The 12,033-nt window shown below is 37.1% G+C and overlaps 1 protein-coding gene across 1 annotated transcript; it reads right to left on the bottom strand.

Annotated features, from left to right (window-relative positions):
* Nucleotides 1–796: 796 nt before the first annotated feature.
* Nucleotides 797–3,838, bottom strand: LOC139844221 (plant cysteine oxidase 2-like). Its single transcript, XM_071834443.1, has 5 exons — nucleotides 3,368–3,838; nucleotides 2,066–2,187; nucleotides 1,808–1,970; nucleotides 1,518–1,721; nucleotides 797–1,127 (listed from the first exon to the last, which is right to left on the bottom strand). Exons 1-5 carry the CDS (start codon nucleotides 3,579–3,581, stop codon nucleotides 994–996), a joined length of 837 nt encoding a protein of 278 aa, XP_071690544.1. The 5' UTR covers nucleotides 3,582–3,838; the 3' UTR covers nucleotides 797–993.
* Nucleotides 3,839–12,033: the final 8,195 nt, after the last annotated feature.

The following is a 12,033-nucleotide window of genomic DNA, read 5'->3' as shown; positions in this document are numbered from 1 at the left end:
ATAGGACTGATATAGACAGCGGTTACTCTATGTGATGTCATTGTAACACAACCGAATGATATCCTTTTCTCCAGATATAAACTGATCTTACTAGAATTTTGTTATATAGTCTGCTAGTCAGATGAGTATATCCCATAACTGTTTACATGTAAATCCAACCACGTTATCAATACATATTCATGTTGGGTCCAAAACCATATTCCACGTCAGAAATTGAAAGAATAATGTTTGCGTATAAGTTCATGAACTACTCTTCCAGTTAATTTTAAAGTAAAACCTTAGTGAGCTTATATTGTGAACACGTTGATGGGCTAAAATATCAATCTTAACAAGTGGTATGACAAAGCTACGGTTGTAGCCCAGATGTGGATAAAGCGGTGTAGGCACACCCTCTCGGTTTAACCTCAGCAAACAATGAGTTAATCTTGGAGCCTCGTAGCGATGTGGCACGAGTCAGGTTGAGATTTCCGAATAGCAACAATACTGAACAAGTTAAATAAGGTTGGATCATGATTATTGTCGAAGGGAGGGCCAATGAACCTGGGTTTAAAGGGAGAATCATTGGGTGTAAACCCACATCTCAAAAAATTGGACGACAATAATATATTGCATATAACCTCGTGAATTACCCTCTCTCATCACCTATTGATTTTAAAGCAAAACCTTAGTGGACTTGTACGTTAGACATATTAGGCTAAAGTATCACTCCTAACAATTCAATGCACCCCCGAACTTATGTTGTCGAGCAAAACTTATTTTGACCCATTTCGTATCAGAACAAACTTCAAATTCACAGTATCTATAACATGCATTTGTGTGTCATTAGATATTCAACTAACAACGGTAAAAGTGATTCTACACGTGATCAACAAAGGGTAACCCGAACGGCTTACAGATTGTTACACCAACTATACATTTACACCCCTCCTTATAAGAACACTAAACATGTTTAAAATAAAACCAACAACAGCTTTAGATTGGAATTGAAAACACCTATGATGAACGCGTTTCGATTATCTGAGGACCCATATACTCTATTCCCTCCATTTCTGATTCTTTTGGCACCTCGATCTCTTCTAGCCACCAATACCGCTCACTCTCTTCTCCTGAAATGATCGGTTGTTCATCTGAAAATAATTACAAGTAACCCATCACCAAACCGATCCTAACAGAACTACAAGTATAGGAATACGAAGGCATATATCACAAATCCATTTACACTATCTGATAAGTCTAATTAGTTAAATTTGATTGGCTGTGCAATATCTAGAAAATTTGGTTTTATATTTCTCTTTTACCGAGAAAAATCAACAATTAAATTGCATAGGAAATCAAATCAATGATCAAATATGCAAATAATCTCAAATACATACTTCAAGTTATTACCATATGTACTATTTAAACAATATATATGAGAAGCAAAGTTACTCTGCAAGAGGCGTGTATAATTAAACAAAGCCAAATGACGATGTTAAACTAAGATTTGATAAAATAATGCACTAAAGATGATTGCTTACTTGGAAATGCATCGTATGGAATGTCTCTATAGTATGAACAGTCCCGCCCATCTTTTTTAGAATATGGAGGTCCCATTACATCAAGGATCGCACAAGGGGTTATAGCTTTGAATGCATGTATGTTACCCCCTGAAGTTGGATATAGCACAGATGAGTCACAAGGGGCTGTAAAGACACCATTCGCTTTTAAACTTGCCAATTTCACTGCACATAACAGTTATACTCAACTTAGATCATGATTATATATTGTAGTATGTTTTATTTTGCATGTGGATAAATTGAATACTCACGTTGACGTTCTGATGGGGATATGGAGACATCAGAGTTACTAGAGTCAATTAAATCATACGCTTTAATATGCACTTTACCAAGTAACAGCTTGTTGAAAACGGTCATCCCTGGATGGTTATGAAGAGGTATGACAGCATTTGCAGGCATAAAGAAAATACATAACTGCAAAAACACACGAACAATTATTTAAGATGATGACGGTTGAATGGGGAAGTTGTTTCCATAATTGACAAGGAAAGTTTCTATTATAAGCTTACCGAGAATTTTTCAGACTGGTAAATTGTAGTGCATGCAACTTTTGGAGTTATTTCTGGCATACTTTTAGTTTTAAAGAATTGCAGATTACTACTTAATCCAACATCTTCTGCAGTCATTCCATCTGTAACAAGATACAAATCTAGTTATCAAAAAGCGCACACCTTTATGAAAAATGATGATAAGAATTGGGTGCACAACAATTCCATCGGAATGGATCATACGCAACTCTTAGATAACTGAAAGTGACATAAGGTCATGCTATTGTGATATATTTACGAGTGACTAAGATCGATCTTAACAGCTTTAAACAAACGGCATGATAGGACACTCTAAATTAGTTTAGGTTTTATAGTAAGTTATATCGAGAAGATTATGCCTAGATTTTTACCAGCTACATCCACATGATTTAAACTTACGCAACGAGAATGCCGTATCAAAAGCTATTGTACTTCACATTAAGCTTATGATAAAATACACGATTTGTGGTTGCAAATTTTAAATAAGCAAAAAGAAGTTGCCATCAATAAAATGGGAAGATATGCACATTGCTAAATCACTTCAACAAGGACATGGTATTTTATCCATTGGCAAAAACAATACTATAGTTCTCTAGCTTGAAAACACAAGTAAATTTTCTGAAAATCAATAACTGTATAAAGTAACCTTAGATCTTTTACGGCTAAACACCATAAATAAACCTAGATCTGCACGTACCTAATGCCACTGTTCATAACTTCATACAGTATATTACTGCTAGATCCATATCTATCACAGTACAGTACTGCATTTTACAAACTCCACAAATTTCACAATTTCACTCTAGCTTCTCTAATCATTCCTTATATACATTCTGATCACTTGCATCACAAACAATACAATAATAAACATCTAAATTTAAACAACTACAACATATATCCTTCCTCTAACTGGAATTAATCAATCTCATTCTCTATTCCTACATTTCGGATAGCAGTTACTTATTACATACATATCCTCACAAACTGTTTTCTACTTGCCAGAATTCGTCTATCTCTATCGTAGTAATCAAGCTAAAAGCATCAAATTATATATGCACATCTCATAATAATATAATATATATATAAGAGTATATAACATAACAACAGTAGCAACAATTAATAACCACTCGTAACATCAAATTATAAACAAATAGGCGTAATTAATATCGTTTTTCGCTGTAAACAGATAAACACGCGTAATTAGCATCAAAACTAATGTATACATACACATATATGCATACCTATTTGTATATAATTTGTATGTATATGTATGTAGATGCTCACCGAGAATATGACGAAGTTTCTGAACCTCAGCAGGCGACGGAATGGTACCTACACCTTTAAATACATCGATACACGACATATACAACCGCTGCAAAGGAAACGCCATCGCCACCGTAGACGCCAGCGACCGGTTCCTTTTATTAATAATTTTCCGGCACCGTTTCTTCTTCCTGATATTTTTGCTCACCTCAGTTAATATCACTTCAATCGTCATCAATTGAATTACAAAATCTTCAAAATATCGTCTGATTTTACGTCAAAAACCTCAGATCCGTGAGATCGGTTATAATAGAGCACGTAATTTTAAGTGATTTCTGTATTAGGTTAGTTGAAATTTTGACAAATTGGTGGTCGAAAAAGGGGAGAATGATGAGGTTATAAGGAGGAGATGAAGGTGGTGAAGGTGGAATGAGAAAACCAGGGGCGGCCATGGATAAGAGGATTTTTATTTCTCCGTTTTTTTTTTTTAATTTTATTGTAAAGGAAATGCGAGGAAGTTGTTTGAAGCGACCACTGTTTCTAGTTGTATAGATTAGCGGTTAACTAAATTACCGTTGTGCCACTGTGTTTAGATATTTTCTACGGTTTAGTTATTTGCAATAAACTCCCCATTTAATGCAGTAGCTGCTTTTTTGGAAAAATTAAATTATATTGTAATTAAAGCCGTAAAAAGATCAAATAAATTACGATTGATGTTTCTAACCCGGTGACGTCAGAGGTAAATTGTGCACTTTTTGATAAAAAAAATGAATTTTTGACTGTGACTGTATTTGACCCCGTTAATTCAAAATGTCAAATTTTTGTGTCAAATGTTTGGAAGGTGATGTTGTAAAATCTGATTGAAAATTGGGTATGAAAAAATAAATTAATAACATAAATATATTAATATTAAATTAAGAAAAGCATTCATTGGTTGCTTTTGGGAGGAAACCTCCGTCAACTCTTCATCAAATATCTAACTGACGCATTGTAGCGTCAGTTTTTGACGCTAGGTTACTACCGTTAATTTCCGTCAAAGTCTTCCAGCTCATCTCACGCTCCCTTTTTGACGCGGCGCTATTTCTAGTCTAACTGGTCGACTTGAATAGATCATACTCATACAAACAATTGAAGAACGTACAATTGTAAATAAACAACATTGCAACGATACATTAGTATAACAGTATTATACCAATACAATACACAAACCACAAAGCAATCCCAACCACCGCGACTTTGATTCTTCTAGAAATCAAGATCACACAAATCATCAGAAGTTGTCGACAAAGAAACACTAGAAGGTGAAACCAGATGAAACTCCAGATAACTCATAAGACCGCAAGAATACCCAAGCGGTGATGCGAAACACAAGTAAATCGTCTACAACGGCATTAAAAACCCAATGAACAGTCAAGTAACACAACCATCTCCCACCATCGACTTATCATACACAAACGAAACTCCCAAACATATAATAAATAACAAAGCCTCGGGGCCGTCTTTCACTTTTATGGATTATGTTCAATAAATAAAACTAAATCTTTTATATACAAATTTCCATATATATAATAATAATATAATAATATAATAATAAGTTTAATTTAATAACTAAATAAACGTCATTAGTACAGATATCAATCAAAATAACACTTGAAGAAAGCTTAATACGTAGTATTAAACTAAATGGACCCGTATTAGGCTATATTTTTTTACCAACATATACAACCTTGAAACCAACATCACAAAAATCCAAACACAGTGACAAAACAGAATGAGCCGGCATTTGAGGTACTTTTATCATTTCTTTTATTCGGTTGGGACGTGATCCCGTCAACTTTATCGATGTGAACTGCTTTTTCTTATATTACTCTTAGACCATTTTTAGTGGTGACTGGGTGATAGGGCGTGATGGAGTGTTTTTTGAAGGTATAATGCTAATTTGGGAAAGGTGATGGCGTGAGTGGTATGGGGTGATGGTTGTGTGATAGAGTTATTTTATTATTTTTATTGATTTAATTAAATTATAAATACATTAACTAAATTGGGATTTGTTGAAAACTCATCACCTTTCACTTTCTCTTCCGTGATGCTCTTATCACGCCCACATGATTTCCCTCCCATCATGCCGCATTGTGGTGTGATGGTCCGATGGAAGCGTGATGGAGGTAAAAAAAATGGCCCATAATGTTGCACTATTAAATGTCTTATAGTATGACATATGATTGCCATATAATAAAGACAGCAACTAAAGCTTTGTTTGAAAAACTTGTAGATTCAAATTTATTTATCACCTGAAACCAATGAACATATATGTCAATTATTAAGTTTTAAGTTCACTAAAAGTTGATATACATTGATATTGATATTAGAAACAAACCTAGGACACAAAGAATAGCAATTTAGTAAAACAGCAATGTCTGAAATGAAAAAAGTCATTTTCGGTACCGCAAACCAAACGAAACCGATCTGTTTTTTGGTTGGATATCTATTTGAATTTATGAAGTCAAAAGCATCCTTCGATTTGCTACTACTACTACTACTCTTTATTCTCCCATTTGAAATGGTCTGTGTAATGTATTTTGCGTTTTATGTAAAGTCAAGGTTTATTCCCATACAAGTGTTTTACACGTAATTTTAGTACAATCTAATCAGGTATACCGGTGTTTGAAATTGTTATAGGAGGAGATCGCATGATTAGGCCACTTGCAATCGTTCAGCTCTTTCACTAACATTTTCACTGCCACTTCAGCACTACATCACCACAAACCCTTTAACATCCATTTCACATTTCTTTCACTAAACACTCACTATCATACACTCCATTTCAAACTTTATCAATTTAAAATTATTATTTAAATACAATAAATAAATACAAATAATATTTTAAAAATAATTACATGAAAATACATGAATCAAAAATAAAAAAATTTATCATCAAAATAAATTAAAACACATCATATCATATACTATAAAATTAAAATACAAATAAATAAATTAAAATATAAATAAATAAATTAAAATGCGGAGTAAATGATACTGTATCTATAACCCAAACCCCCTTTCTACTTCGCTACAAAATTTGATCATCTAATCAACCAAAATCACCAGCGGGAACAACATCGACTTCGAGATCCTTCCATTCGAGTTACCAATTTCAGGTCACAAGTGAAAAAAAAAAATCAAAAACAAAATCAGGTTGGGCCCCACCAACTGACCCGTTACCACCGTTGCAGGCTCCACTGGCGGAGGTGGTGGCGATTTGCTGGTGATGCGCGTGAAGTGGTGGCGATTGTTAACGGGGGTCTTTCACCCTCCATTGCATCTGGCCTTATTATCAAGGACAAAGCTTAGTGAGAGCTGGGAGGTCTTTGCCCCCCTCCCCCAACAAAAATGAAATATGTAGGCATTTGACTATTTGAATTACGAGTGTCCGGACTTTTGAATCAATCAAATTGAAATTCACATGAAAAACATTTGATGCAAACCGATGATAGCTAGCTGATTTAGCGAGCCTTCACCATTTTAGTCATATTTTTTTAATGGATTCAGATTTATTTCATTCAGAAGTCAAAACGTTAGTAACACAAAGAGCTTTTATATTCATATTCATATACTGCGTATTTTAAAAATAAAACTTAATTAAGATAATAATGATCTTAACCTCCTTACGAACAAGTTCAACTTCAAATTATATTTCGTATGATATAGTGATCTCGGCCTCCTAAAAATAAGTTCAAGCTCCATATTGCGTAACCAAAATATAAATATAAATATAAAAAATCAGTAAAGAAATTTCTGAGAAAATGTGGTATTGGATTTTGTTGTTATTGTATTAAAGGCAGTTTAGAATAAGCAAATTGAGACAACATTGACTTTATATATATATTACGAACATACGCATATCAATCATAAATATGTATAATTAAAGGCAAATATCAATGTTTAATTTAAAATATTTACATGTAATTTGAAATAATGTTTATGTTTAAGATATATATTAAAAGTCAGCGTTAGTCAAAATCCGTCTTAACACCGTCTCAACCCGTCTCGACAGTTTTTCTTTTTAGATTTTGACCGTTATTACCGTTGTTGCCCGTTATTTTAACGTTGTTACCCGTTTTTAGATCTGTTACAACAGTACAAAAGTAAATCTGTTGCGATGTCCGTTGCAAAGGCCGTCTCAACCGTTTTTTACATCTTGTGAGTTGTGACAGACATATAACTGCCATAACATAATATAGTGTGTTATTGGTTGAAAATTATGGTGGGCGCATGGATATAATGAATTAAATGGGTACATATTACATATTGATATGCTATGAAATTATTGGATCGAATATGAATACTGATACGTAATTTGTGGATTCACTCAAAATACATACACTCCCGCTATATATATATATATATATATATATATATATATATATATATATATATATATATATATATATATATATATATATATATATATTATGGGGAGTGATATGTACACAACTCATTTTTATTATATACACAACTGTCATGCTTTACAGTATTGTATACCACTGTAAAACATGATGATTATGTAACAAAAATGGGTTGTGTACATATCATCACTCCTATTATATACACGTAGTATATGGGATGAGATGGATAAATGGCTGAGCAATGTTGTGTATGTGTGAAAAGGAAAGAAGAGGCTGTCTAATAAAGAAGAAGGTGAAAGTGATGGGTTTATTACTTTATCGGTACCCAAAGAATGGTTCCATGTCAAGGAATCGAGTTGGTCGGTTTCCATTAGTGGAAAGTGAAACAATGAGCTGTACTAATATTGTATCAAGTAGGAGTATAATTATAATTTATAATTATGTATAATTTGGCACCAAACTTTTCCAAACTTTTAGTATCTTTTATGTCACAACCCAACAACTATGTGGCCCAACCCACTAAGATTATAACCCAAATCATGGAAGGCCCAAGAAGCATATGGAAGATGTCTAGAATTCTCTCCTTGATTCTTCCATGGAATGGTATGGAAACTCCATAGATATTTCTAGGTCATGAAGTTTCTAGTACTTAGATCATAGCCATTGATTTAGTTTAATCATAGCCATCCATTTTGATGTAAGAGTAGTATAAATAGGGGTGGCCTCATTTGGCACACCACACCTCAAATCTCAAACATTCTCTCTTGTAAAGCATTCTCAAGCAATATAAGTATTTTCTTCAATTCCACTTGTTCTATAATATTTTCTCTTTTGGTTACTTGAATCGTTATAAGGTCCGAGAAAGGCTGACTTAGTAGAGACTAAGTGCCGCACGTGAGCTTATCGAGATAAGTCCGTGACATTTGGTATCAGAGCAAGGTCGATTCAAGGAGATGGCAACCGAGACCGAGAAGAATGTGAGCGCAACAAGTGGTGTGATGGGTGATGAGACTCGTGGTCGGGTGGAGACTCGCCAAGGAGCCAAGAAGAACCGAGGTACGTCCAAAGAATTTGTCGCAAACTTGGACAAGAGGATCATGGATGTAGAGACATCCATGGACGACGTGAAAGCAAAGGTCGGAGACGTCCACCAACGTTTGGATGGTTTGGACGGGGACTTTGACGAATTGAAAGATGATTGCAAGAGTGCAATCAACGTACTAGACGTTGACATGCGACGTGAGATCCATGACTTAAGGGGTATGCTCATGGGTGAGATTACGAAGTTGCGAGGCGAAATGGAGGGGGAGGTCTCCACTATTCACCAACGCCTCGTGGATTTACAAACCAACATGAACTCTTGTTTGAGATTCATGGCTAGTGGGGGTGGCAACACTGGATGCAATGCTCTGAAGGTGGACATTCCCAAGCCGTCACCGTTCGTGGGGAAGCGGGAAGCCCGAGCGGTTGATGATTTTATATGGGAGATGGAACAATACTTGGAGGGAGTCAACATAGTGGATGATGCAATGAAGATCAAGACGGCAACTCGTTACCTGAAGGATACCGCAGCATTATGGTGGCGTCGTCGATATGGAGATATCGAGAAAGGTACGGTTACTATTGATACTTGGGATGATTTCCTTACTGAACTTAAGAATAAATTCTACCCCAAGAATGCTCAAAAGGATGCGATGAGTCGTCTACGTAAATTACATCATTCCGGGACGATTCGGGAGTATATTAAAGAATTCACGAACCTTAGCCTGGAGGTCCCAGATATTCCCGATGATATTCTTCTCTTCTATTTTCTCGATGGTTTGCAACCTTGGGCTAAAACGGAGTTGGAGAGACGAGGAGTCCAAGACCTTGCCACCGCAATTGCTCAAGCGGAGGCACTAGTCGACCATGCTAATAGGAAAGATTCGTTCAAGTCAAAAGATAAGAAGGTGAACCATGAGAAAGGTGGGGGAGATAAGCCCGCCCAATCAAGGAATGATAATACACGTAAGCCACCAACCGGGAATAACAAGAGCATAAAAACTTCTTACAAGAATGATGGATGTTTCATATGTGATGGACCGCATAGAGCCCGAGATTGTCCGAAGAAAGCTAGCCTTCATACTATGGAAGCTCAAAAGGCGGGTTGTCAGGATGAGGAGCGGTGCATAGGATCAATGCATATCCTCAACGCAATCAAGGCCAAGACGGAGATACCCAAGGTAGTGGCTAAAGGACTCCAATTCGTAGATATTAACATTTGTGGAGATCGGGTACGAGCTTTGATGGATACGGGAGCAACTCATAACTTTATCTCCACCGATGAAGCCAAAAGGCTAGGACTTAAGGAAACAAAAGAGAGTGGCATGATGAAGACGGTGAACACGAGTGCCAGACCGATTAGTGGGGTGGCTAAAGACGTATATGTGAAGATTGGAGAATGGGAAGGAATGATTGATCTCTCAGTCGTGCCTATGAACGACTTCAAGTTGGTACTTGGGATGGAGTTCCTAGATAAGGTACGCGGTTTCCCTATGCCGTTTGCTAATTCACTGTGTATCTTGGATGGTGAGAAGACTTGTATGGTGTCAACCGAACGTGGAAGCAAGAGTGCATCCAAGTCACTTTCGGCCATGCAACTCAAGAAGGGGTACAACAAGAATGAGACATGCTATTTAGCGGTAGCAAAGCAAGAGACGGTTGAAGATAAGGGAGAACTAGAGGTACCCAAGGAAATTGAGAAGGTCCTTGATGAGTTCAAGGATGTCATGCCCAAGGAGTTACCAAAGAAGTTACCACCTAGAAGGGAGGTTGACCATGCGATCGAGTTGGAGCCGGGATCAAAACCACCTTCCAAAGCCCCATACCGAATGCCACCACCCGAGTTGGAGGAGTTGCGAAGACAACTCAAGGAGTTGCTGGATGCGGGATACATCCGATCGTCAAAATCCCCGTATGGTGCTCCGGTGCTATTTCAAAGAAAGAAGGATGGGTCCTTGAGGATGTGTATAGATTACCGGGCACTCAACAAGGTAACTATCAAGAACAAATACCCAATCCCACTTATTGCTGATTTGTTCGATCAACTTGGGAAGGCGAGATACTTCTCCAAGTTAGACTTGAGATCGGGATATTATCAAGTCCGAATTGCCGAAGGAGATGAGGCTAAGACCACATGCGTGACGAGGTATGGCGCTTATGAATTCCTAGTCATGCCCTTTGGCTTAACCAATGCCCCTGCCACATTTTGTACTTTGATGAACAAATTATTTCACCACTTCCTCGACAAGTTCGTCGTGGTGTACTTGGATGACATAGTCGTGTATAGCGATACCATGGAAGATCATGTGAGGCACTTGAAGCAAGTATTTCAATTACTAAGGGACAACGAGTTGTATGTGAAGCTAGAGAAATGTTCATTCGGATTAGAGGAGGTGGATTTTCTTGGACATCGAATTAAAAATGGGAAGTTACTCATGGACCGGGCTAAGGTCAAGGCAATTCAAGAGTGGGAGGCACCAATGAAGGTGACTGATTTACGATCTTTTCTTGGTTTAGTAAACTACTATTGTCATTTTATCAAGGGATACTCGGCGAAAGCGGCTCCATTGACAGAATTGTTAAAGAAGAACAAAGCTTGGTTGTGGGATGAGAAATGTCAAGCAACATTCGAAGAGTTGAAAGGAGCGGTCATGGAAGAACTGGTGTTGAGACTTCCGGATGTGACCATTCCGTTCAAGTTACACACAGACGCATCGGACTTTGCTATTGGAGGAGTTCTAATGCAAGAGGGTCACCCAATCGCGTTCGAAAGCCGAAAACTTAACGAGGCGGAAAGGAAGTACACTGTGCAGGAGAAGGAGATGACGGCAGTGGTTCATTGTTTGAGGACATGGAGGCATTATCTTTTGGGATCAAGGTTCTTGATTAAGACGGATAATGTGGCAACGAGTTATTTTCAAACCCAAAAGAAGTTGAGTCCCAAACAAGCTCGTTGGCAAGACTTCCTAGCCGAATTTGACAATGTGTTGGAGTATAAGCCTGGGAAAGCCAATGTGGTAGCTGAGGCCCTAAGTCGTAAGGCGGAGTTTGCAGCGATCACAAAACCACAATTCTTCCTTCAAGATCGTATAAAGGAGGGATTAGAGCATGATTCTATAGCCAAAAACCTTGTTGGATTGGCTCGAGATGGGAAAACGCGAAGGTTTTGGCTCAAGGGTGATCTATTATTCACCAAAGGAGACCGGTTATATGTGCCTAGGTGGGGTGATCTTAGACGGA

This window comes from Rutidosis leptorrhynchoides, chromosome 4, assembly GCF_046630445.1.
Source record: "Rutidosis leptorrhynchoides isolate AG116_Rl617_1_P2 chromosome 4, CSIRO_AGI_Rlap_v1, whole genome shotgun sequence".
In the NCBI taxonomy this organism is placed as follows: Eukaryota; Viridiplantae; Streptophyta; class Magnoliopsida; order Asterales; family Asteraceae; genus Rutidosis; species Rutidosis leptorrhynchoides.
Note: the sequence above shows the minus strand (reverse complement) of the source record. Positions and strands in the feature narration are given on the sequence as shown.

Excerpts from the sequence above, each read along its gene's own strand:
- LOC139844221 (XM_071834443.1), bottom strand. The coding sequence starts at position 3,581 with ATGACGATTGAAGTGATATTAACTGAGGTGAGCAAAAATATCAGGAAG. Across the intron at positions 1,722-1,807 it reads ATCCCCATCAGAACGTCAAC|TGAAATTGGCAAGTTTAAAA; the intron begins GTGAGTATTCAA and ends TGTTATGTGCAG. Across the intron at positions 1,128-1,517 it reads TCCATACGATGCATTTCCAA|ATGAACAACCGATCATTTCA; the intron begins GTAAGCAATCAT and ends AATTATTTTCAG.